The sequence below is a fragment of the Erithacus rubecula genome, assembly GCF_903797595.1.
Source record: "Erithacus rubecula genome assembly, chromosome: 13".
Taxonomy (NCBI): Eukaryota; Metazoa; Chordata; class Aves; order Passeriformes; family Muscicapidae; genus Erithacus; species Erithacus rubecula.
Window position 1 is genome coordinate 4,397,910 of NC_136665.1, and position 26,874 is coordinate 4,424,783.

Sequence of the window (26,874 nt, forward strand, 5' to 3'; positions counted from 1 at the left end):
AAACCCTAATTTTGCTCTCAGCCCTTTGAACGTGGGGATGAGGGGTGGGAATGTGGAGCTCTGCAGCTCCTACTGAACAGCCCTGTGGCTGCTCAAGGCTCCCAGGTGCCTTGCAGGGGGAGAAGAAGGTGCAGCTGTGGATGTCATGATCTTCCCTGGATAATAATGCTGCAGGCAGGTCTGATACTTTTGGATGCTCCAACCAGCCATGAGGGCCTGGGTGAGGAGTGTACTTTTCCAGGTCTTCCTCCCAGAAATGGTAACTTCGCTGAGAGCACGTGGATCTTCCCTATGGGTATTGATACAGTGGGGCAGGGACCGTGCAGAGCACCAGTTCATTACCACTGTAAAAGCACACAAGAGCAGAGATATTCCCATTGTGGAACCAACAGACAAAGGAAAACAATCCCAGAGGAAAGAAGACTTTGCCTGTGGAAGGCTCACAGGGATGGGACTATAGAGTGCTGAAGCGTTTCTTTGCACACAGACTCTCTCAAGGCAGGCGGGTGCATTTCTCCTGCAGAGGGGAGAGGATCCGGAGCTCATAATGAGCAGCTGTAGAAGGCTGGGAACATAGGAAGAGAACTTTTCCCGAGACTCTCAGTTCCTCCTTTGTTATGGTCCAGAGCACAGGTGGAGGTGGGCGTTCAGTTCCGCTGTGGGGTTTAGCTGCAGCTGCCAAAATCAGCCTTCGATTAAGTGTGAAGAAGCAGGACGATGTTGCTTCCCGTGTCGGAGGTAAGGGCAGGAATCACTCCCGAGCAGGAGCCGGCGCGTTCGGCACCGAGCTCTCCCGCAAGCTGCCCTCCCTCTGAAACACCTCGCTGTCCAGCTGGAGGTGACCTAACAGGTGAACAACACAGTGACCAACACCCAGCCTCGAGAAAGGAACCGCGGCCGCAGCTGATGATAGTCACGCCGTGGGACTGCAGGGCGGATGGCGGCGTGCCCAGCACCACGCCGCTATCGGGGCGGACACGCGGGTATCGGGGCCGACAGCTGCTGCTCGGCGGCTCCTCCGTATCACGCCGAGCCAACAGCCTCGCCCCTCTCCCTGGAGAACGCCTGGTGCAGCACCGACCCCTCCGACCGAGCCGCCGCGCTGGGCAATGGCAGCGCGACCCGGGAACTACAGCTCCCAGCACCCCCTGCGGCGGCAGCTCCGGGGGAGCGCATGCGCCCCGAGAGAACTCCTCTTCCCGGCAGGCCGCCCGAGAGCGTGGCCCCCGCCCCGCTCCCTCACGGCCGTGACGCGCGCGCCGTGACGCAGCACGGTGACGCAAAAAAGTGTGCGCCCTCCACAGCGATCGCGGCCGCCGCGGGGTGCGCGGGACCGGCAGCAGAGGCCGGGGGCGGCGGCGGCACCGGGGGCAGCGCGCAGGTACCGGGGTCGGGGCGGGCGGGACGCGTCGCCGCCGCTTCCATGGAGCCTCGCCGGGTCGGGCCGGTTGGCGGCCGCGGCCTCCGCGCCGGGCAGGGGGAGCGGCGGCAGCGGCGGCGAGGGGTGTGGGGGGGGCGCCTCAGGGGCGCGGGGTCGGCTGCGGGTCCGCCCCCGCGCTAGGGGGCGCCCTCGGGGCGGGGGGCTCGGCGGGCCCGGCCTGTCCCGTCCCGTCTCGTCCCGTCCCCCCCGGCGGGACCGGGCCTGCGCCGCCCCGCCCGTCCCGGGCCCCCGCGCCCGGCCCGCCCCCTGCGCCGGGCTCTTCCTCCTGTGCCGGGCCCGCTCGGCCGGGAGCCTCTCTGGCCTTTCGCTCCCCCCGCTCTGCTCCGTGCCGACCTTTAATCGTTGGTGCCGGGCAGTGCGGACCCGCGGCAGCTGTCACCGGCCGCCCCCGCGAGGTGCGGCCCGCGTGTTTCCCCTTCCAGCCGCGCGAACAGGAATTGATGTTGAAACGGAGCGGGGCTTTTTTTTTCTTTTTCTTTTTTTTTTTTTTTTTTTTTTCTCTTATTTTGCAGACAGCAGAAGTTTCTTCCTGTTTTTTGAGCTTGTCCTGCCAGATCAGAACGTAGTTCTAAGTTTGTTTTTTAAAAGGAGAAATTTCAGGAAATTGAATAACCTTGTGGTTTTCCCTGTCCTTAAAATTACATAACTTAAGGAAAAAAACCAACCAAACAACAACCGATTTCTTAAATACTTAAAAGCAACATTAGGGATATGTTCAGTATATTGAACAACAGGGAAGTTGAACAAAGCAAGACTCCTCTTAGTGTAGGACACCAAACTCTGTTTTTGTACTCCAGAGATTAAGGCTTTTCTTACTTGGTGGTATATTGCTTCCACAAGTGAATTTCAGTGTTGATAGTTTGTGATACTTTAACTTCCACGTGGTTATTTCAGGCTCAACAGGTTTAGACAAATAGCTGTCAGTTGCCTCATCTCTTTAAAGGATATTTGTGATGAGAGGGAGAATTTTATTTTTTCTTTAAGGGTGGAATTTTGTGTTACTGTACTAGTATGAAAGAACCTACAGATGTACTCAGATTTTGCTGGGCAATTAACTAGATCCCGACTCATTAGAGGTGTTACATTAGTCTTCTCTACATTGTATCCTAAGCCACACTTAGAATCATGTTTGGGAACAATGTAAAATTGGACTGTTTAAGCTGGCCCGAAGTGTAGTTAATAGAATTTGAGATGCCCCATGCATGTGGAATTACAATGCATGTAATAAAATCTTTATGTAATTTTTGTCCATTAATTTAATTGTGCAGTCTTCCTACAAAGTTGATTAAAATAGTGGCTTGTAGGAGTTTTTTTGGTTTTGGGTTTTTTTTTTTCTTGAGGTATAATTTTTGAGTTTATTATGTAGCTCATTCATTTTCCATTTAAATTTATTATTATGCTTTTGCTAAGTTAAGCCTTTGGTGGTCATTTCCCAGATAACCAAACTGTTGGTTTTCAGATTTTGCAAGTATATTTATATTTACTAAGAGGTTTCATGCTTTAAAATGTTTATCTGTGGGAAGTCAGTGTGTTCAGAATCCTCTTCCTGAACACAGCATCAATAAGGGAATGAGCTGCAGTGCTGCTGTGTTAGTGTGAGGCTCCAATGGACAGAAGGGTGGAGCTGAATTGCTCCAGCTGTTCCAGGCACTGAATCAAGGTCTGTGGTTGGTGTTTGCTGGAATTTTATTTCCTTGCTGTTCAGAGGTGTCTCACTAAGATGACTCAAGCACTAAAATGTCTGAAGTTTCAAAAACATATGAGTACCTTGAGGAATCTCTGTCTCAGTACTCTTTGAGTTTCCCTTTTATGTCAAATTCTTACATCTCAGCTCAGAAGAGTGAAATGCCCATAAAGCCTTTGCTGTGGCACAGGAATAGCAGGGAATGTTTAATATTAAAGCAATACCACGTGCACTAACAGCAGTGTGCTGAAACAGGCACATGTGGGTTTTCAGTGGCAGTGACCACTGTGGTAGTAAAGACTGCAAATATTTGCCTTTCAAAGTCAAATCCTTTTAGTAAGTGCTTTATGTTTTGTTAATGTTGATTCTAAATATATTTTGGCAATAGTGCTGTTTGGGAAAAAATCCCATTCCTTAGCTTGTTAGATGTTCAAGCTGAAATCTGTAGTAGGCTGTGGTTTTCAAAACTTAGAAAAGTATTTACATCCCCCTGCCCCCTTCCCCCTCTAAATTTAAATCTGATCAGTTCTGCTGGTTCTTGGGGAGCAATGGAAGATGGAATTTTTTCAGCAACTTGTTCAAGGGAAATAATGGAAGTCAGAGCTGTTCTCCCATGTTTCTTCTCCATCAGGCCAGGTGTGTTGCTGACAGCTACAGGATAGTTCATATAATTTATGTTCTTGTCTTCTCTGCAGAGCTCTTTGCTTTGATTTAAGATGGAATTATTAAAAAAAGTGAGCACAGTAGGAGCTTCTGTGGTGCCATCTAAAATAATCCTATTTATTTGAATAAATTGGGAGGAATAAGGCTGTGGAAGAGAGGAGATGCCTTGGCGAGACATTCACTGTCAATGCTGTGTCCCAATAGAAAGGGTGGCATTTTTATGTTAGAACTTCATTTCAGGAAAGTTTTTCCTTGTCAGCACCAGTTATTTAGACAAATAATGTGCTTTATTGGGGCAATACTCCAAGTTTTAGGGATAGCTGGGATTTTTCACTTGATTTTGGTATAGCACAGGGTGTCCCAGAGGCCAGTGTGAGCAGTTCCTGTGGTCTTCCTGACTGGGACTTTGTTGACCTGTTGCAGGTCTTTTTGCAGGAACAGTTAAGGGTTGTTAGAGGAAGTAAATTGTTCTCCAGATTCCAGGAGAGTCTGCACAGGCCCTGTGCAAGCTCTGAGCTCACAGGGCCCTTTTTTCTGTATCCCTCGAGTACTGAATGAAGGTGGGGATGTCTGAAATGGTTGAATGTGGATTCTCTTACAGCACTTGTGTTCTGAGGCCCAGAGTGTCTGAATGTTCTTCTGTGATATTTAAAAGCTCTGAAGTGCTGCTGGCAAGTTGTGTTCAGTTAATGAACAAGGAAATGGAGCTTTATGAGCTTGAAGTAGTTTTTATTTTCAAAGGTGTTTGGGGGTGTGTGTGTACAATCTCACCATGCTTTTGCCTGCATCTAGGTAGCATTTCTTCCTAAGCAATTTATGCATTTGCATTGAATTTCCTGATGTAGTTCTGGAATGAATGAATGAATAATATATGTCCTAGATAAAATCATAATTACTTGCGATTTAGGAAACCTCATCTTTCTTCATGCTTGGGTGGTTTTTTGGTAGATGTCCACTTCATATAGTATTTACCAAAATGGTGTTCTTGTAGTCACAGTTTTATCTTTTCATAGTCTTTGGGTGATGACTTTTGTGCAGTTTCTGACAGTTTAATCTTCAGTGTTCTTAACTTCATGCTTCCCATTTAACTAACCAGTCACAGTACATTAAATTCAGAAGCACCTGTAAGACAAGAGATGGGATTGTTCATCCATTCCCTGAGTGGGGAAAAGTTTTAAACTACTTGGAGGTGTCCAGCACACAGTTAAATTATGGTGATGTTTTTCAGAGACATCTTGGGCTATAAATGCATATGTGATTTGTGCTATGGCTGCCTTGAGAGCCTGTCATTTGACTGACTCCTGAACATGTATTTTGGGAGTTGATGTGTGTGTCCCTGTCATAAACACTTCTGTATTTAACACTGGTTTGAAAACTTCTTTCTCTGGGTCAAGTACAACAAATGGGTATTTAATCTCATGACAGATGGATATTGGCTGTGTTATGGTGAATGAAATGCTGAAAATCTTTGTGTGTTTTTGGATGTGAAGAAATCTGTTTTGCTTTGTGTACTCTCCCCCAGCTGAAATACAAAGTCAGTTTATAAATTAAGTTTGGCTATTCCTTCCTCCAGAAGGTGCAACTCTTCACAGCAATCATAGTCTGTCAGGTTGGAAACTGGAGGCACGGCAGTATCTTGAGACAGATTTTGTTCTAGTTTAAGCTGTTAATATTTCTAGTAGGTTTTTATCAGATCGACAAAAGCTGACACCTGGAAATTTAAAGGCTTAAACAGAACCTACAGTGATAGTTCCCTTCATTAAATGGTACTTCAACAAGTCACTCAGTGCTGTACGAGTTTCTCACTTCTGAGGATGGGAAGGTAAATCTTCTGTCAGCTGCTGTCATGCAAGTAAAAGCTGATAAATCTGAAGTAATTGCTCCAGTGCTCCCTCCTGTGATCATCCTTCCTTCTTCTTGGAGTCACTGGCTGTTCTTGGAAACCCTGAATGAGTGCTGCCTGTCCTGGGGCTGCTCCCACTGCCCACAGTGCTCAGGAGCTGCCTCTGCTGCTCAGCACCCTGGGCCTGAGGAGTTTGTTGGTACTTCCACTGCTGGCTGCAGGGCACTAAACTGGGATAAGGGCACTGATCACAGTCTTTCTGCCCTGGCTGGGTTGGTTCTTGAGTAAATGGCCACAAAGGGCAACTCAGGTGTGCTGCTGGAGCTGAGGTAGAGCTTTTAAAAGGCTGAGCAGTGAACACAGCTGTAGTGAGCTGTGCATTCCAACCAGCCTGGTCAGGGCTGGGGAGCACCAGTCAGGACTTGTGTTCAGAGGTGCATGTGCTCTTTAGTCTGCAGGCAAAGGACCAGAAAGAAACTTTCACCTTTGAAAGCACCCTTCTGTCACTTTATCTTCTTACTCCTTTTTGCTGAGTATTATTAGCCTCTTTCAAATGACTTGTAATATTTGTTTTAGGTTGTTTCAATGAATACAGTAAAACAGTGGGATTTCTTGCTCATATTTATGCTGTTTTCTTTTTTTTTTTTTTTTTTTTTTTTTTTTCTGGTTGTTACCTCTGCCTTAGGCTAAGCCATGACTTCAGGATCTGGGCATGTCGACTCCAAGGCTGAGCTCACTTCTTTGCTTGAGCAATGGGAGAAAGAACATGGCAGCGGGCAAGACATGGTCCCTATTCTCACCAGGTAAGGTCTATTAAACAAATCCTTAAAGCTGAATATCTGAAGTTGCATGACAACAGCTTTTATCATGTTTTTTCTTGAGGTATTCACATACCTGATAACTTATAATTCCTTTTCTTGGTCTGGAAAATGAACTGTTAATGTGGTATTTAAATAAAAACTCTTAGTAAGATGTTTATTTTACAAAGACATCTTACACAAACTGTTTGTAAAACATGAATTTAATTCTCTGAAATAGTAGAAGTCAGGAGCATCACTAAATGCTTGAAATAACTTTGGTATCTTCAGTTGAAGCTTGTAAAACATTAATCAAGATGGGAAGCAAGGTGTGAGCGGTTTGAGATTTCAGTGACGTTGATCAGATTAAATGAAAGGGTGAGAGTAGGATGAGTAGGAGGAGCTATATTGAGAAGATAAAAGTGAAGCTCATAGGGCATGTTTAAAGTGAAATTCTAGAATCTGGATGTGTTTTGTTCTCTAAGCTGTGTAATGATTGATACTACTGGCATTGTATTGTGAGAAAAATATTCCCTGGACCAATACATTTTTTGGGGCCATGTAGGTAATGTTATTAATCTTATGACAGTGTCTAGTACAAAAGAAAGATTTGAAAGATGATTTGTGGTTTCCCAAGTCAGGCATCATTTGGGTAGATTGACATTACTCCTGCTTTAAGGGGAGATGTGAAGCAATTGTCCCAGTACCTCACAGCTCTACTGGCAGATCCATGGCCTGCCTTGTGTGTGCAGGACTCAACTGCTCTGCAGTGCAGGAGCAATCCAGGTGTCTCTTCTGCCTTGTTGGGTCAGACAAGTCAGTGCACAGAGCTGGAGCTGGCACTGGGTGGAAGTAGCAGGAACCTGGTGCAGCTTCTTTGCTCAGGTCTGTGCCTCACCCACTGGGCACAACATTTTTGCTATTCTTACTGCATTTTAAAAACAACTGCACAAGAGAAGGAGATGAGCAACAGAGAACCAACCCTAAACACTTGACAATTAGTGGGTCTCTTGAAAATCATGAGACAGGTTTTGGTATATCTTTGTGTGTTGTCTGAAGAAAAAAAAGTTGGTATTTCAAGGCTTTTTCTTGTAGACATAACCAGAAATTTACTGTATTCTAAGAAATTTAAAGACATTTGAATGAAACGTTTATTTTTTTTGTGCTTTGAGCAGTCTGGCACTTCTTGCTCCTGCTCAGCCCCTGGAGCTCCCTACATTATTTATGCTTAGACAAGTCTGATAACTCTGATTTTCAAGGTTTCCATTCAGCAGGCAGAGTGGTTATGAATGGTGAAGGCTTGGGTATTTTTGCTTTAGTGGAGATAGTGCAGATTTATTTAAGGCAGCAAGGGGATCTACTAGCTTTGGCCAGAAGTTAAAATCAGAAATCAGATATACAGTGCTTCAGTTTTCAGAGAGAGCCATGTTCCTGTTTGTAGGAGAGAGTTTTAGCTATTTAGATATTTAGAGTTTGTTGGTAGAGATGCTGCCAAGGAATCCTCACCAACTGGGGCTTGCATTGGCCAATATCCTGAGGGAGGTCAATGCCCTTGCATATTGGTTTGGTCTTAGGTCAGAGGGAGCTCTGGTCATACTTGTTGGTGAGTGATATTTCTCTACTTCCTTCTTCCTTGTGAGCTAAATGGACAAAAACTTCCCTGTGTGGTTGGGGGTTTGTTGAATGTGATGCTGAGGCAGCAGAGGTGAGAGTCCAGTAACAGGACAAGGACAGCAACACCAGTAGCACTAGTTACAGACTGCAGCTGAGTTGTCACTCCAAAAAGCTGGTTTTTTTACTAACCCTTGAGTGTTAGAAGGTATGAACTGAAGAAGTTGCTTGGAAAGCCTGTCAGCAAACAACAGATATTTAATATATATGGTTTTCAAAAATATTATAAATTGGAATGATCCTGCAATAGTATTACTTCATAGACTGGATATAAGTCATGTTCAACCAATCAGGCACATCCTGGGGCTCAGATAATTTATTGCATCCCAGGAGCCTCTTCGTCAAGGGAATAAATCAGCAGTCTAACATTGTAACTTCATCTCCTCAAACCAACCATACTGTGCTATGGGATCCTAGAGCATCTTATGCTGTTGCAATCTGCTGTAAAGGCTCAAGTTAGTCATTGATGCCAGCTGATGACACAGAGCAGGATTAGGATGGCTTTGTTGTGCCATCTACATCACTGGGGGCCTTGCAAAGTTGGCATACTTTTCTGTATATCCCTGTCCCTTCCTTCCCTGTTCCCAAAGTGAGCTTGGTTCATGGAAGGTGAAAATGAGGATCTGACTAACTTTCCAAAGACAGTTGTAAAGAGAAAAAAATTAGTTAGAAATAAATAACTCCATGTAAATCCTACATCTTGGCTGCAGATTTGGAAGTGGCTGTAGAGCCAGTATAATGCCAAGTGAATGAAGGAAATCTTGAAACTTGAACAGAAATTCTGTGATTTTGTGAACTGTGTTTCACTGCAGCCCTGTGTACCAGGTACCTGTCTTAGAAGGTGGGGATGAGCTTTGGTAGTTATTTGACACTCAGTTGCTTCAATTGAGAATTGACAAAGCTGTTAATCTAGATAGATTTATCTAAGTCAAGTCACAAAACACCTTTTTATGTGTTAGTTAAAAGTAGGGTATTGTTAGCAAGCTTGATTTTCCTTTTATTTTTTTATTTTTTAAATCAATTTCAAACAGAAATTTTTTTTAAATTTTATTTTGGTCAAACAATTGTGAATAATTGTCTCAAAAACCTCCATAATTAGTGATTCACTTTAGTCTTTCATTGATCCTGTGATAATGTTGTCCCTGAAAGCACTGGGAGCTGGCTGGGTTTGGCACTGGGTTTGGCTGCCTACCCAGACAGGATGCACTGGCCAGAATGTTGTGCTCACTTTCCATGCTGCTTGTCTGTCCTTCCTGGCACATCACCAAAATGCTAATTATCACCTCAAAAGACGTGACAAGGCGAGAGTGCTGCTTCCCAGCTCCCCATTTGTCTGAGTTTTTGGTCAGCAGACATCTCTCAAGCTATTAGTTCTCATGGAAAAAAATGAGGAGCTGGCAGTGGAGTATATAAGTAACTTGCTTGTGCCAGAATTTCTTGAGAGCTCAAGCTGTGCCACCTATTATTAACAAGGGACACAATTTGCATCCCTTCACAATCAGGCTTATAAAAGTAAATATTGGAAACCCACAGGATCAACAGTTTGTTGAAAGATAATTGTCAGATCAAAGGCAAGCAAGAAGGTTCCCTGCTCATTCCCAATGAGCTAATTTGCAGTTCCTATAATCTGGCAGGAGTCATCCTCTGTCATTGGCAAGACAGTGTAGCTCCAGAGGCAGAACTAAGTACATTTTTGCCTCTAGTCATGCCTGGGAGCACTGGATATTTTCTGGAAAGTAACAGGAACGGAGTAGAAGTCAGCATTGTTCTATAAGGGGAATCCTCTGTGAAAGACAAATATTTTTCCAGGGATTACTGCAGCCTTCCAGCAGTTTTCCCTCTCCTGTGATAAACTCTGCTTAGATAACTACTCTGAGGTATTAAGACCTTGTTTTAAAATGCTGTGCTGCACATAGATGCTGCCTCCCTCTCTGGACCTCTGTAGAGGGGAAGGAATCACATTTTATACCAAGAAAATGGGATTTAATTTCCTAATGCTTTTTCAGTTGAATCGAGTGCTCTTTATTTCACCTCAAACTGCATATATTTCTGCTGTAATACTACATGGAGAAGGACAGTGAATGACTATGGAATTATTTATTGCTTGACCATGAAAAAATTTTTCTTGATTTTGTGTAAATAAAAATAGTAATTATTTCTCTTGCTGCTCATTCTAAACAAATTAGAGCATAGGATTTCTCGTCTGCTGAGGCTGCTTCTCAGTTTAGGGGAAAGCATAGCTCCAAAGCAATTCAATTTTGCATTTCTGATACAGAGGAGCATTTATTCTGTTTTGAAGGTCTATGAACAGGAAGCTGCCTGAGTTTCTCCTTGTCTTATCCGTGGTGGTAGTTGACACATGGTAAAAAGTTGATAACTGAATAGAGATTACACAGCACTTAATAAAAGTATTTAATATTTATTAAATATTTATATTTAATTCTACACCACAATTGAAATTTAATGTGCAAAATAACAAAAAACTGCAGACAGTTTGAACAGCTGCCCTTGCACAGACTGAGCAGGGAGAAGGACTAAGTCACCTGTACAGGACTTGCTGTGCTGTGAAAGCAAGACACTGTGGTGGTGAGAAGTACTGCTCAAGCCCTTCTTTTACTCTGCTTCTCTACACTCTGTGTTGTAGAACACCACAGGGAGTCCAACCTCAGTAAATAAAAGGTGTTGGCCCTTCAGAGTGGCATGTGTATGCATCTCTGGGGTGTTCCTATGGGTTCAGTGCGTTTTGGAGATAAAAATGAAATGAGTTAGTTTTCTCTCAGTCAGAAATTCTCTGGTGACACTGGGTGAAAGCTGATGGGCTGGTTTGGAGTGCTCTGACAGATGTGTGAATGTGAGGAGCTGTGCTCCAGGAGTGTGAATTCTGCTCACTTTGTGTTGTTCCTGCTGCAGAATGTCCGAGCTGATTGAGAAGGAGACTGAAGAGTACCGCAAAGGGGACCCAGACCCGTTTGATGACCGACACCCAGGTGAGCTGTCCTGAGTGACTTTGGCAGCCCCAGCTGTGTCCCAGTGCTTATCCAGTAGCTCATATTCAAAAGTAAACAGCTTTTAGCCTGAATGTGCCAACTGCTGATCAAGGTCTGATGCTGCTTTTAGACTGGAAGTTCTCTGTCATGCTGACACTTGAGTATCCCACAGTTGGTTTGAAGGTGGCAGTCAAATATTAATGTTGTCATCTTGGGTAGGAAGATGAGTGTTTTCCTGTTTGTCCCACAGGTCGGGCAGACCCTGAGTGCATGCTTGGTCACTTACTGAGGATACTCTTCAAGAATGATGATTTCATGAATGCGGTAGGTTTGCTCAGAGAACTTTCTCTGTCAATTCCTCACACCACCTTTTTGCTTTTATTTTCTTTATGCTGGTTGACCTTGGTACTTATTTAATATTTATTTTGTGGTGTCAGGATTCTCTTTTCTGTAACACTGGTTTTTAAGATGGGTTTAAGAGCAGCTTGTTTGCCACTGTTAAAGTGACTCAAAGGGGAGTTTATGAATGTCTGTAGCAACAACTGAATTAGTTATTTTTCAAGTTTATTGTTCTCTTTAAAGAAAATGGAGCCTCTCAAATGCGAGTCCAAAAAGATCATTTCATTTTTAATGGAAATGAATACCACTAATTCCAGTGCCTTGTTTCTGAGTGCTTGAAACTGCTGGGCTGCCTGCAGGAGCAGAAGAGCATGTCAGCTCTAGAACACTCAGGCAGAGAATCAGGAGCCAAGAGTCTGCCTTTCCACTTGCATTGCTAATCTCTAACATGACTTAGTGGTTAGAATTTTGTTACCTTTGCATCCCTGCAAGCACCTGTATCAGTGCACATCGCTGGAAGGATTCTGACAGATTGCTTGCATGTCTCTCTGTTTTAAACTGCACATGATAAGCAAATACAAGTGCAATTAAAAATGTGCAATTTCTTATATTAATTTTTTTTTAGTTATCATTTCATGTTTGCACAGTTAGTTTTTCAAGGCACTTGTCTTTACAAATCAGTTCAAGATAGTGAACAGCAGATCAGTGGCTCTCTGCTTCTCTGAGAAGTAATTTCAACTTCTAAGGCACTGAGGGAGCAGGCTGAAGGCTGGTCATGTTGAAATCCAGGGCTTAGACTGGCCTTCCTTACTTTATTGTTTTGCTGCTGTGGGAGCTGTAAGGCTTTCACTGCTCTGGGTTTGGTGAGGGTTGAATTTCAAACCAGTGCTGTTCCTGATCTTCTCCAGCTAGTGAATGCTTATGTGATGACAAGCAGAGAACCTCCACTAAACACTGCTGCCTGCAGACTTCTGCTGGACATCATGCCAGGACTGGAAACAGCTGTTGTCTTTCAGGAAAAGGTAAAACCTGCACTAAAGCTCGGGTTTTAAGCTTGCTTTATTTTGCCAACAAGACTTCCCAAAGGAGAAACCAGTAAAAAGCCATATTGAAATCTTGTGTCTGAGAGTCAATCTGTTCAGTCTTAGTAATAGTTTGTGGCTTTTTGCTCTTGGCTTGTTCAGTTAATAAAATCTTGGGTATTTCATAGCTTTTTAAAGTGTGATGTGACTGATTCAGACAGAGGAGCTGGAACTTAGTGTAATGTTTTGAGAATTGTTATAATTGGAATTGTTAGTTTATAGGCCTGTGAATGGAGCAGGCTGTATAGAACATGGAGGACTTACTCATAATCCTCAGCTCTGGCACAGCGATTGCTTTCCTAGAGCTAAGTGATAAGCAAGTCATACTTTAACTAAGCAGTCTAAAATCCACAAGCTTTGTGAGGATTATCTGGAACTGTGATGGACAGCTGAATCAGACTTCTGCATATTGACAAACAAGTTGTTCTGAAGGAATGCACATAGAGTGCAAAGTGAGGAGAAGGTGAATTTCACTCAAGCCACTGTTTTCTCATCTGTAAGAATTAATGTTTTTCTGAAGTTTTGAAATGAGGTAATGCTTTATACAAAAGCTCTAAATTAATTTCTCTACTACTGGAAATATGTATATGAATTCTAAAGCATGATAAAAGAAAAGAATAATGTGCTTCCTTTATGAAACATTTAATTTAATTTGAGCTCTTTGTGATCTGTCCAAAAGCTTGGGCTGGGAAGCCTTGATCAAAAAGCAATTTAAAACCACAACAATAGTTCCCCATTTGAGAAGAATATAGCTATTTCCAGGGACCAAAGCTCTCTATAAACTGAAATTATATTAAGTTTTGTACCTAGGGACTATTTTCCTTTTGACTTGAGAATGTCTAGAGCACTTAGTGCTCCTATAGGTAGAAGGCTTTGGGAAGAGGATGTTGTTCTCGTCGCAAAGACGCCCTCTAGCGACCAATGGATTTCACAGCTCATCAGTTAGAATTTTTTTTTTATTACATAAGACCAGTGAAATAGTAATGCAATTGTCTTTAAATATATAACAGGCAACTCTGAAAATCTGTAAGCTGAGAGTTCCCATTAAAATGTCTCTTTGTTATTACTTTTCACTGATCTTTTATTGTATTGTACCTGTAATTCAAATTATGTGCAATATTTCTGTCATGATGATTCGTTGTTGATGTTTCCAAATCCAGTGGCAATTTAGAGGGAACAAATTAATCTTTCATTCTAAACATTGTCTTTTTAATTGTCTGTTTTAAATTTAACCCAATTTCATTTTATTTGATACAAGTTCAACACAGATTCTTTGAAATTTGCTAAATTGCTAGATATTTTTATTAGTGAAACTGACTGGTACTATGGCCTTGTTTGTTTGGGCTAATTCATATCTGTAGTGTTTTGCTGCTTCCTAGGAAGTACCTTGACTGGCCACTTTTTGCAGGTGTGCAAATCCAAACATCAGATGCCTGGGTATAGTTTCATGCAGCCTAAAGTTTTTAGATTTCTCCCTTTCTCTCTTCCCTGCTTCTCTCTCTCTCTCTTGCCTGCTTTTCTCTTTTGGTTCCAGTTATTTTTATTCATTACATGCTTGATAGGAAATCCAGCCTGGTCATTATTAGAGATAAGAGAGAATTATTCCCAACAGGTGATTTCACAGGTGCTGAGAAGTTCAAGATGAAATGTAACTGTTAGAACTGGTTTCTTGTTTTCTCCCTTCTAGGAGGGCATAGTGGAAAATCTCTTCAAGTGGGCACGAGAGGCTGATCAGCCACTAAGGACATATGCAACAGGACTGTTGGGAGGAGCTATGGAAAACCAGGACATTGCTGCAAATTACAGGGATGAGAACTCACAATTGGTAATGATCTCTCAATCACTGTCCCTTTGTGGAGTACAGTTACCTCTTTATAATTTTTATTTATGGGGAGCTCACATTCATGGGTTAATATATGAGTCTTACAGTGGTTGTAATACTATCTGAAGAGTCATGGTTTCCATCTTTTCCTGACTGAATTGGAGCATGCAGCCTGATTATTCTGTTAGCAGCAGTTGTATTCAAAATGCCAATGGAAACCTAAGAAGTCAAATACTTTACTTTTTAGTGAGGGTCATATTCAAACTTTCCTTAAAGAAGGATTTTCAGAAGGTCTGCATCTGTAACTATTACACATTGTTATTTGTCCACCAGACAGAGGTTTTAAAATGAAGGGTGAGTCAACATGGAGTTAGCTGTGCTGAAATGGGGATGACTTCTCTTCTAAACATTAAAAACAAGACCTTCGGTTTTGTGGAACTGCAGTTTACCAAAGCTGCTGCTTCCAAAGGGAGCGTTGCCTTTATTTCAGGGTGGGCAGAGATGGTGGAAGGGTGCTGCAAGCTGGTATGTGGTTCTGTTAGCAGCAGTATAGCTCATCTGCTCTGTTCCTAATGGCTTTCCAGACATTTCCTTCTCATGCAGAAGACATCATGCTGATATTTTAGAATGAAAGTAACCTAGCAAAATGGATTTGAGTTCTCTCACTCCCTTTGAAGTTGTTATTTCTCTGGTCAAATGTACACCACAACATACTCAGCACTGTGTACTGTGGAGGGATTATATGACGATAACAATATGGCAGAGGTGAGTTCACCATCAAAGCAAGGAGTGTGTTCTCATGAATGCTGCTTTTCTGAAACAGGTGGCTCTGGTGCTTCGTCGACTGCGAGAGTTGCAGGTCACTGAAATGACCACAAAACAGGAAAACAAGCGGCCCAGTCCTCGGAAAGTGCCATCGGATCCTCTGCTGCCCCTCGATGAAGAGGCTGTGGATATGGATTATGGGGAGATGACAGTAGATGGAGAGCAAGAGGAAGTTTCTGGTGATATGGAGATCTCCTTTCATCTTGATTCAAGTCATAAGACCAGTAGCAGAGTAAACTCTGCTGCAAAGCTAGATGATGGGGGGCTGAGGAAGAGCAAATCAGGGAAACAGCATGAAAGAGATGGCTTCCGGAAGGCCAAGCAAAAGCTGGGCTTCTCCACCTCTGAACCAGAGCGGATATTTGTTGAACTGTCCAACAGCAGCTGGTCAGAAATGTCCCCGTGGGTGATTGGCACTAATTACACACTTTACCCCTTGACTCCTGCCATAGAGCAGAGGCTGATCCTTCAGTACCTAACTCCCTTGGGGGAGTACCAAGAGGTGAGCATGTGAAGGTGGGAGTAAGCACTCTGTGCTCTAATTCTCTGTACAAAGCCAAGTGGAATTGTGGGGGAAAATTGGCAGAGCTGTCGTATCACTCTCTGATGTTTCCTGTCATGATTAAGATTGGTAACTTTTCCTGTGTTGTTGATGACTTCTAAATTGATGAAGTCATTAGTTTGAATATTACTTGGTGAGTAATACTCAAACCTGAACCTAGCAGATGTGTGATGTGGTAGTTGGAGCATGGCCCTGGGGATTTTGTCCCATGTTCCTACTAAATTTGGTGCTTGCTTCCATGAAGCTTTGTTTGAAATGCAGCCATTTTTCCTGTTTCCTATGGGGGATTTCATAGATTCCTGCAAGTAAAAGTCTGAGGAAATAGTCAACTTGAAATACTAAATAAAGTGGTTTGTGTAGCCTCTGTAGTAGATCTGAAGAGAAGTGGCAGGGCCCATGTTATGCAGATGCTTTTGAAAACTGATATTACTTAAATGGGCAAAATAATGTGGCTGTGTCAGGTCAGATTTACCAAGGTGTGTTTCCATGCTTCTTTTTTTTCCCTTTGTTTTTCCTTTTTTTTTTTTTTTTTTTTTTTTTTGGTGGTTTTCCTTAATCTAACAGAACAAAGCAACACAGTTTTGCTTTGTGGTAGATGTCATATGTATGCACATGTGTGCCTTGTTTCTGTGAGAGCCAGAGGAACCATTACCCCTAACACCCTGCATGCAGACTGGATTGCTTCATATGCCAGCAATAATAGGCTACAAAAATAGGAATTACCAGCATAAAGGTGTTACAAAGAATGATGCAAAGGGTTTTGGTTGTTGCCCTGCTCTCCTGTTTTTTCTGTTCAGTTGTTGGGTAGTTGTCTTTGCACAGATGGAAGGTGGAGCCTCTCTCCAGGGTATCTGTGTGGACTTCCATAGCCGCACTTGGAGGAGAGTCTTAAGATTTCCATGTGGCAGCTGCCATGCACCTTGCTGCAGTCTGCAGATGTATTACAAGAGGTCTGTTAACCTTTATTGCTTCCTATGGATGGAGCTGGTTACCTCTGACCTCTCATAACAGGTATCTGCTAATAGGGGAAAATTGGGGGTTTGAGAGAGTATAAACCAAAAGAGACCTTGTAATTCTCATGAAACATTCAGCTGGTGTCCCATTTTTATTTTCCTCAGCTGCTACCCATCTTTATGCAACTGGGATCAAGGGAGCTGATGATGTACTACATTGATTTGAAGCGAACCAACGATGTGCTGCTCACTTTTGAAGCCCTTAAGGTAAATTGCTTTCATAATACATAAAGTATACTGTAAACATTGTAAAAACATGGAATATATGCTTACTATGTGTCAAAGGCAAGTGCTCATCTTCTTTAGGCTGATGTTTGCAGCATTCCGTGGGATTGGAAGTGGCTTTCACTCAACTTGAATGCATTGCAGTTTTGGTTTTTTAAGTGTCAAGCTCTTAAAATGAAAAAAAAAACAGGAAAGGAAGGAGGGAATAAAAAGATGTTAATTGTGCAGGAAGGGTAACTAAGTTCACCTTTCATCTACCTGTTTGAAGATGATAAAAGTTCCTCGTTCTGTCAAATGATTGTGTTCCTGCTGCCCTTAGATGGCATTTCTGAGTTATTCCACTGCCTACCATCTCAAGTGACACTTGTGAAGGGTAAGGAGCATAAGCATCTTGCTCCCAGAAGCCCCAGCATGACATCTCTGAGCTCAGTGATTGAAATACTGGGTTTTGTGTGAGTAGTCTTTAAGGTTACCTCCCCAAGGTAAAAAGCCACACAAAGTAACCTTACTCAAACCAAACCTGCAGTGCAGCAGCACAAGTTAAAAACTTTTCTGTGCATTCTTTCCCTCTTTCACAGTAACTTCTCTCTGATACCCAGAGTCTTTCTCTCTGTATCTTTGTCATTTGTCTGAGAATTTATTTTGAAGGAGTGGTGTTCCTACAGTAGCTGTAGGTAACTACAGTTGGGAGTACAGTAGGGTTTACAGTGGTTCTTAGTTTTCCTCTTAAGGTGTAGGTAATACAGAAAAGCAGTGTGCAGTACATTTCAGTGCAGCTGCAAGCTTCCATTTAATTGCCTTTGCACCTCATTTTGTAAAAGTCCATGTCAGCAATACGTCATAATCAAAACATGAATGGAAATTTAAATCATTAGTTGTGATAATTGAAAGTGAGTGAATCTGAAGAGAATAGAAAGACCTTAAGGCGGCTCTGCTTTTCTTGTATTTCTTTTGCAAGATATGTAGAAAAAAATGATAATGCCTCTTTTAGTTTTGTTATTGAGATAAATACTACATTCTGAATTACAAGTAATGGGAGGAGGAAGTGAGGTGCACAAAGGACAGGCAGTTACTTTTTCTGCCATCAGTTTTTCTATGGTATTGGGATGGAATTGATGACAAGTTTGAAGAATCCTAGCCTAATCTGCTTTTATGATTCCTTAGCATTTGGCATCATTGCTGCTGCACAACAAGTTTGCTACGGAGTTTGTTGCTCATGGAGGAGTGCAAAAGTTGCTGGAGATTCCTCGTCCTTCCATGGCAGCAACAGGAGTGTCCATGTGTTTGTATTATTTGTCGTACAATCAAGATGCTATGGAGAGGGTAAGAGCTGTTCTTCTACTGTAACTGCAGTGATTTCTATCATTTCTCAGTGTTTCTACCTGTGTTCTGACAGTGAATAAACATCTCTTTAAGATTAAAAGTAAATTTATATGGATGATTGATATATGCAGGGGCATTAAAAGGCATATGAATAATTTGTATTGTTTCAAGGTGTGTATATTAATGAGTGTTTTGTTTCAAGGGTTTGGATTTCAGTTCCTAGGGATTTAACTGAAGACCTTGTCAGCAGTGTAATCACCCTTTTCATTCTATTCTTCCCTCTTTCCCTCAAAGTCCCAACAAAAACCACCTTCATTCTCGTTTGCCTTTTTTTTCCTATCTGTTCCAATGGACTACTACACCTGAGATTGTTTTTCTCCATGCATGGTTCCAGATGTTATCCCCAATGTGTTCAGATACCAGGTAGAGCTGATGTCTGTGGTACATTTTGGATTTCAGAGGAAGCCAGCTTCAGAGTACAGTCTTTTGTTAAGTAGTCCATGCCAGACCTCAGGTCTGAAGCTGGTAGCACTGTGTTCTTTGAGTGCATCCTACACCAGCAGAGAAGAGATGGAAAAGTCTGCTGACTTGGCACACAGCTCTTCAGTTCCTCTTGTCACTGACCCTGACAGAGGGTTCCCAGTTCTTCCTCAGTAGAGGTGAACGGACAGTTGGAGAAGTGTAGTTCTGAGCACATTGTCTGCACATCTGAGAGGCATGGACTGAGAACAGGAAAAGACCAGCTCAGTTGTCTGTTTCCAGTTAAAAGTCAGGCTTTAGACATGCATTTGACTATCCTTACAATTCCTCTAGGCTTCAGTGCTGCCAGTTTGCTGGTACCTCAACATAGCATATGGTACTTGGTTACACTAAACAGAATTTGTGTTTCTTCAGTGGAAACTTGTCTGCCTCTAGTGATGATATCTTTGGATATGTGGAAGTGGTATGGAGAATATTATCTGTATATTTCTGTAGCTATACTCCACTGAGGCTGCTGTATTCATTGTGCTTTGCTCTGGGAATGGGCCAGTTTCTAGTCCTACATTGCCAGATCATACTCGTTGCTAGACTAACAGCAGCTTTTTTTACTGGTATGGAAATGGGACTTTTTATTTTGTGATGTTTTATTTATTTTCGTCTCAAATGTCCCAAGTCAAGCTGGGAATAACTGATACTTGTCCTCTGCTTTTCAAAGAGTCATCATTCTCCTTGGTTCCAAATCTCTTAAGCAATCTGTTTGAAGTCCTCCTCAAGAATGTTCTTTTGCTTTCTAGGTGTGCATGCACCCCCATAATGTGCTTTCAGATGTAGTGAACTACACCTTGTGGCTGATGGAGTGCTCCCACGCCTCAGGCTGCTGCCATGCCACCATGTTCTTCTCCATCTGCTTCTCCTTCCGTGCTGTCCTGGAGCTCTTTGACAGGCACGATGGGCTGCGACGTCTGGTTAACCTGGTAAGGGCTGTGGCTTTAACTAGGGAACAGGGGTTTAGTGGCACCCTGTAAGTGCAACTGTGGAGAGTTTTGTTCTTTTGTTGGGTTTTGCTTGGGGCTTTTCCTCCTCAATTCCTAAGAGGAGAGGTGGGTTGAGTTTTCTAAGCAATACTTACATGCATCCTTTTATCTTTATTATTATATTTTTATTATTATGATTATTGTCTAGAGACTTTCTACCCTTTGGGAGCTTTTTGGTACAACTCCTGGATTAAGCAATACTGATTCAAACAGTGGTGGCTTAGTGATAGTCCAGATCTTTCTTGCCACCCCACATGGATGTGCACCCTGTTGGATGTGGATGAATGCAGTTTTGTTCCAGGAGAGGATTTGGTGTGTGTGTGCACTGCAGGAACCATGGGCACAAGTTTAAGACACTGTTCATGTAGAAAAGCTGCAATGTCCTGCAGGGTGTTGCTGTGCACTCCTGCAGCTCTGGCTGTGTCTAACTCAGGGACATCAGTGCTGCAGGGTGCAAGCTCACTGCATTGTGCCGTATTATGCCTAATAGTACTCAGCACAGTACTGCCTCCAGACCTACACTGAAATGACTTCTTTAGCCTGGAAAAAAGGAGGCTCAGAGGTGATGTTATCATCCTCTATAACTACCTGAAAGATAGTTATGATCAGGTGGGGGTCAGTCTCATTTCCCAGGCAGTGACTGACAGAATGAGAGGACACAGCCTTAAGCTGTGCCAAGGGACGTTTAGGTTGGATGTTGGAACAAACATTTTTGAAAGAGTGGGCACTGGAATTGTCTGCCCGGGAAGGTTGTGGAGTCACCATCCCTGGGCATCTTTAAAAGAAGACTGGATGTGGCACTCTGTTCCATGGTTTAGTTGATGAGGGGTTGTTAGGTCATAGGTTGGACTTGATGATATCAAAGGTCTTTTCCAACCTAGTTCATTCTGTGATTCTGTGATTTCTGTCTTCATAGATAGTGAAGGAGAGGGCATGGTTCAATTTAGGCTGTTAACCCACGCAGAGACCCTTTTCTGTTTAGACAGCCCTTGTCAGTTCTCTGTGTGCTTCTGTACAGCAAAAGGAAGCATGTTTGGGCAGGGAACAAGAGTAGCTGAGAGTTGTAGATGCTTTTTTTCCTGAAGACTGAGTTGATGAAACTTTTTTTTTCCTCACACCCAACTTCTTTCTGAAGATAAGCACTCTGGAGATCTTAAACCTGGAAGACCAAGGAGCCCTGCTGAGTGATGATGAGATCTTTGCCAGTCGCCAGACGGGGAAGCACACGTGCATGGCCCTGCGCCGGTACTTCGAGGCTCACCTTGCCATCAAACTGGAGCAGGTGAAGCAGTCGCTGCAGCGCACTGAGGGCGGCATCCTGGTCCATCCCCAGCCCCCCTACAAGGTGAGGAGCACAGTGCAAGCTTTTCGTGGGGTTGGTGCATTTCTCAATTGAGTTCAAGCTGCAGACATATGTAGATACCCTTCAAAGCCAGTGCAATGACTAGGCAGGCTGCAGTTGTTTTATTTATACTTTTTGGTATCTGGTATCTGAATGTGTGGAATGGCACTTTAATAGGAAAATACAGAGGAGCCCTTGAGGTTTGTCTGAATTACATTTGATTAAGGCTCCTGCTCTTGTGCTGGTACCCTTTCTATCTCTCAAAAACTCGAAGACAGGTTGTTTTTGATACTTGTGGGGTTTTCTGTGCTGTGAATCTCTGAAAGGACAAAATCTGTATGTGTGTAGAAATATACACATACATAATTCTGTACAACTCAGAAATAAGTTTTATTTGATAATGGTAAATGAAATGTCTTTTGGAAATTACTGTTTTTTAGAAATTACCTGTGAGACCCAGGTAGTTTTGGCCATGATTTTTTTCCCCTGATTCCTCCCTGCAAAGCTGGTTTTGTTGGTTTGTTTGTTTCTTTGTTGGAGTTTTTTAAAATGGATTTTATGGCTGCTGATTTTGAGACAGTGCATTCACCTGTGATTTCCCATTTAATTTATGTTGATTATCTGGAGGAACTGAAATAAGAAAATATAAGGGAGTTTCTGCAGAAATCACTTACTTTTAGTAACTAAAGAAATGTATATAAAGTGTTGCTTTTTCATGTAATTAAAAATATTGAAAGGCAAACTTGCTAGGAGTTTTTGTGTTCAGTATGTTTTGTAGTCAAAACTTAGAAACTGTAATTGAATATTTTTAGCAACCTTTTAAATATTTTAGCATAAATGTATATAGAATGACGGTGTAGTAACTATTAGATTAGTAGTTTACAAGCAGAGTAGAATTTTAATTTAATGGAACTTTTCATCTTTAACTGGCCTTAGCTTTTTAAGACTGTAAAGAAACCTAAAGGATATTTTCCTTAAGCTTATTATTGTTTATTATAGTGACTATAACTGGGGAATAAACCAGAAAGTAAATACTTATTCTGTAAGACACAGTGGTAGTCTAATCTTATAGATTCAGTTTTCATTTAAATCCCAGCAGTGGAGGATTTGATGTGCAAGTTTGTAACCCTTGTGGATCTAATGGTGTCCCTTCCCTGCAGGCCTGCTCCTATACTCATGAGCAGATTGTGGAGATGATGGAGTTCCTGATTGAGTATGGTCCAGCACAGCTTTACTGGGACCCAGCAGAGGTTTTTCTCAAGTTGTCTTGTGTCCAGCTCATGCTTCAGCTCATTTCCATTGCCTGCAACTGGAAGACATACTATGCAAGGTGAGCTGTTTGCTGTAGTGCTCTGAGTGCAGCACTTGTGACTCTTGGGCAAGGCATTACATTTCCAGATTTTCTACCCTGACAGTTTTAAGAGACATGTGCTATTAGGGCCTGTGCTGTGGTCACACAGTACTTATCAAAGCTAAGTCTGGGAAAAGCAGGACTAAAACTTGAAGGTAAAGAGAGAAATGTCAAGAAATTTCTGAAAAGCCAAAATGCCCCAGGCCTTTGATTACTATGACACTGATTTCTCATAAAAGCTTCATCACAATTCTGTGGCTCTTTATATCTGTCTCAATTTTTTTTGTTGTTGAGAGAGGCTAGAAAATGCTCCAAGGAGAGGATGAAATCACGACCTATTTTAATCCTGGAATGAGGTGAACCAGTGCTCCCTCCTCCTTATTTCTGCTGCCTACAGGAGCTCCTTGCCTAACTTTAACAGAAAGCCTTTGAAATCTGTTTTGCTTCTGCAGTTCCCTGCCTCCCTCCCACTCTCAGGTTGCACTCTCCTGGGTAGTTTGTGTTCTCCTGTTTCTTTCCTCCTGCAGCTGTTTCCTAATTGCTACCTGGATTAACTCCTACCTTTCCACACAGGTTATAGGTCTTCTTTTTTTTGCATTCTTCTTCTCTCTCACCTCTTGCTGAGCATCCCTTTTCACCTTCCACACACCTGCGTGTTTTTTAAACTGGTGCCTAAGTTGGTGTTATTTTGACTACCGGAGTTGTCTGGTTTGCTGCTAAACAGTTTCCCTTGACTTCAGAAGAACTTTCTTCCTAGTTAATTGGTGACAGAGTATTTTGGACAGCAGTGTTTCCTAGCTATGATGTAGAGTTAGATTAGATTTAGAAGCTTAATTTAGAATGCTTTCCTAAGTAAGTCCTAACATTCTTATTTTTATAAATACAAAATTGCTATGCTTTTAGGAGCCTGTGAGCCATGTGAGATAAATGTTGGCAGACTGCAGACAGTGGTGTGTGTTGAGCACTGCCTTCTATGGAGACCAGCCCTTTTCATTCTAAAATCAAAAGTGTCATCAAATGCAACAAATGTGACTGATTTACTTCCATTTCTTGGAGTAGATTGAATACTATTTTATGTTACTGAAACAACTCTGTACATGCAATTCTAAGAAGTTCCTCTGTTGCTGTCTTCCAGGAATGACACAGTACGATACGCTTTGGATGTACTGGCCATCCTGACTGTAGTTCCTAAAATCCAGTTGCAACTGGCAGAACCTGTGGATGTGTTAGATGAAGCTGGATCTACTGTTTCCACTGTGGGTAAGATGAATACAGTCCAAATGACTTACATATTTATCAGTTGTCTTCTGCTGCAATTATTTTGACTGCCTGTTCCTGACTTACAGTGACACAAGGGTTAAAATAATTAATGTACTCAGAGTTACTGTCAAGGATGCAAATAAATGGGAGAGTGCACTGTGGTTAAAATTGTCATGATTAGCACTGTGCTTGGGTTACCAATTTAGAGGCAAGTCTTTTTCTTGCACTTGCTTTTAAGAGCTCGTTCAGTACAGGTGGAGGCAAATATACTTTTGTAATGGGACTATTAGGTTTCCTCAGTTTCTAAGAAATTTAGGTCTCCTGAGGATATGGCATCTGAGAATAAGGGTGAGGAGCAATTATTGCTGCATGAGTTATGCTCTAACTGGTTGCCTCCAGGTTCAGCATGTAAATGTGTGAGATGTGCCTGGATCAGATCCAAGGCTTCTGCTTTAACTGGAGCCTTGGTTTTCTTTTTAAGAAATTAAAAATAAAAGCCAGGCAGAATACTAGATATAGGCAAAAGACAGTTTCTTTTGCACAAAAAGTCACTAGGCAAACACCAGTTCTGTGGGGGTTTTGATATTCTGAAGCAAATATGAAACTAACAGGAATCCTACGGGGAAAAAAGTTACCCTAAAGTTTCCTTTTTGCCTGATTCCTTTTGGAAGTTGCAATATGATTATTTTGTCCTCAGTGACTTGGTCCCCTTCCTTCCTCAGTGTTTGCTTTGTTAGTGTTTATACAAGAGAGTTGCTCTATGCAATAAGAATCAGAGCACGTCTATGCATCTTGCTCTGTCCAGACACCTTAGAAATTTTTATTTCTGGACTGTGCTTGATCACTATGTCCAAGAGATTGTGTGGCATTACCTACTGATGAGGTGGAGGATCAGCAGTGCAGGAAAACATTTTGCTAGGGAAGTTGAAGAGTGTCTTAGGCTTGTTAGCAGAACTTCAGGAATTTCTAGAATTAAGGGAAGTTCCTATTTTCTCCAAATGTGTTGGAAGACTCCCTTACTTCTCTGATCAACTTGTGTGAAATACATTTTAGAATACTAAAGAAACTACTTCTTTCCCTCACTAGGTATTAGTATCATCCTTGGAGTTGCTGAGGGTGAGTTTTTCATCCATGATGCCGAGATTCAGAAATCAGCCCTTCAGATCATCATCAACTGTGTGTGTGGCCCAGATAACCGGATCTCCAGCATCGGGAAATTCATCTCTGGAACTCCTCGTCGAAAGCTCCCTCAGGCTCCCAAGAGCAGTGAGCACACATTGGCCAAGATGTGGAATGTGGTGCAGTCCAACAATGGCATCAAGGTGCTGCTGTCGCTGCTGTCCGTGAAGATGCCGATCACTGACGCCGATCAGATCCGGGCACTGGCCTGCAAAGCGCTGGTGGGGCTGTCGCGCAGCAGCACCGTCCGGCAGATCATCAGCAAGCTGCCCCTGTTCAGCAGCTGTCAGATCCAGCAGCTGATGAAGGAGCCGGTGCTGCAGGACAAGCGCAGCGAGCACGTGAAGTTCTGCAAGTACGCAGCCGAGCTGATCGAGCGCGTGTCGGGGAAGCCGCTGCTCATCGGCACCGACGTCTCGCTGGCGCGGCTGCAGAAGGCGGATGTGGTGGCCCAGTCCAGGATCACCTTTCCTGAGAAGGAGCTGCTGCTGCTGATTCGGAACCATCTCATCTCTAAGGGCCTTGGGGAAACGGCGTCTGTCCTTACGAAAGAGGCTGACCTGCCCATGACTGCAGCGTCTCACTCTTCTGCCTTCACCCCCGTTGCGGCCGCTGCCTCTCCGGTGACTCTGCCTCGCACTCCTCGCATAGCTAACGGCATCTCGGCCCGTTTGAGTAGCCACACTGCTGTAGGTTCCACTGCCACCTCTGTCCACGCTCAGGCAAGGCCGTCTGCATCCCAAGGTCCACCTGCCCTTCCAGGCCCTTCTTACTCCAGCAACTCTCCTCTGATTGGCAGGATTAGCTTTGTCAGGGAGAGGCCGTCTCCCTGCAATGGCAGGAAAATCAGAGTATTGCGACAAAAATCGGACCATGGCGCCTACAGCCAGAGCCCAGCTATCAAAAAGCAGCTGGACAGACACCTTCCTTCCCCACCCACGCTGGACAGTATAATCACAGAGTACCTTAGGGAGCAGCATGCCCGCTGCAAGAACCCTGTTGCCACCTGTCCCCCTTTCTCTCTCTTTACTCCCCACCAGTGTCCTGAGCCAAAACAGAGGCGCCAGGCGCCCACTAACTTTACCTCACGGCTGACCCGCAGGGCGGCCTTTCCGAAGTACGGAGGGGTGGATGGTGGCTGCTTTGATAGACACCTTATATTTAGCAGGTAAGGAAGAAAACTGTTATGATCCCTCTCAGGATGTCTCCTGTGCCAAAAAGCCTTACCTGGATTCAGGCTGTGCAGTCCCACACTGGAGTGTCCTTGGAGACAAAAGAATTTTCGTTCACAGTGACAATGAGAGAGCCTTGAAAGGCATTTTAGTAGTTGTTCTGTTTGTCTTGTCCTTAGTGCTGACCCTTAGTACATAAGGCACACTTTATTTTAAGTAGCAGCATTGACTACTGACGCTGATAGCTCTTTGTCCTCCTTTGGAAGGTGAGTATGTAGCACCAATTTTGAGTATGTAACAGAGCCTCGAGGATTGTTGGCTGACAGATGCAGGACAGTGAAATTTATATTTTTTTTCTTGCAACTGAATCATTGGCACCACCTTTTTATGTGGCCTTTGCTGAGGTTAAACTGGAAGGTGATGTAAAGTCTATGATAATAAAGGTGACACATTCCTGAAAGCATCTTCACAGTGAAAGCACTGTCACTGTGGGAAATTACAATGCCAGGATGTTGTCTGGCTCATGGGACATCTTATGCTGAGTATTTCAGAACTGTTAGGAATTTTTTTGCTAGCTCTCTGTACTTACCCAGGTAACATTACAAGTTTTCCATCAATCCAGCTTTGAAGATGGAGTCCAAGTGCTTCAGCTTAATGATGTGCTTTAACAGAAGTACCACGTAGTGATCAGCAAACCCTGAGAGATTACAAACACTGTTGTAATACTCGAGCACTAATCTTCAAACTGGCACTTGGCTTACTCTAGAAGAAAGCTAAAA

General features: G+C 43.1%; 1 protein-coding gene across 3 annotated transcripts in view; it reads left to right on the forward strand.

The window, feature by feature from the left end:
• Positions 1 to 540: 540 nt before the first annotated feature.
• The window catches only part of DCAF1 (DDB1 and CUL4 associated factor 1), a 48,136-nt gene continuing 21,802 nt past the window's right edge, over positions 541 to 26,874 (forward strand). For all 3 annotated transcript variants that reach the window (XM_079317251.1, XM_079317250.1, XM_079317252.1), the window contains exons 1-14: positions 541 to 1,381; positions 6,317 to 6,434; positions 11,010 to 11,086; positions 11,337 to 11,410; positions 12,334 to 12,447; positions 14,195 to 14,332; positions 15,153 to 15,656; positions 16,835 to 16,936; positions 18,119 to 18,277; positions 19,552 to 19,731; positions 20,927 to 21,136; positions 22,294 to 22,463; positions 23,620 to 23,744; positions 24,831 to 26,091. In XM_079317251.1, coding sequence (XP_079173377.1) covers positions 6,325 to 6,434; positions 11,010 to 11,086; positions 11,337 to 11,410; positions 12,334 to 12,447; positions 14,195 to 14,332; positions 15,153 to 15,656; positions 16,835 to 16,936; positions 18,119 to 18,277; positions 19,552 to 19,731; positions 20,927 to 21,136; positions 22,294 to 22,463; positions 23,620 to 23,744; positions 24,831 to 26,091 — 3,224 coding nt within the window. In that variant the 5' untranslated portion in view covers positions 541 to 1,381; positions 6,317 to 6,324. The remainder of the gene's footprint in view (positions 1,382 to 6,316; positions 6,435 to 11,009; positions 11,087 to 11,336; positions 11,411 to 12,333; positions 12,448 to 14,194; positions 14,333 to 15,152; positions 15,657 to 16,834; positions 16,937 to 18,118; positions 18,278 to 19,551; positions 19,732 to 20,926; positions 21,137 to 22,293; positions 22,464 to 23,619; positions 23,745 to 24,830; positions 26,092 to 26,874) is intronic.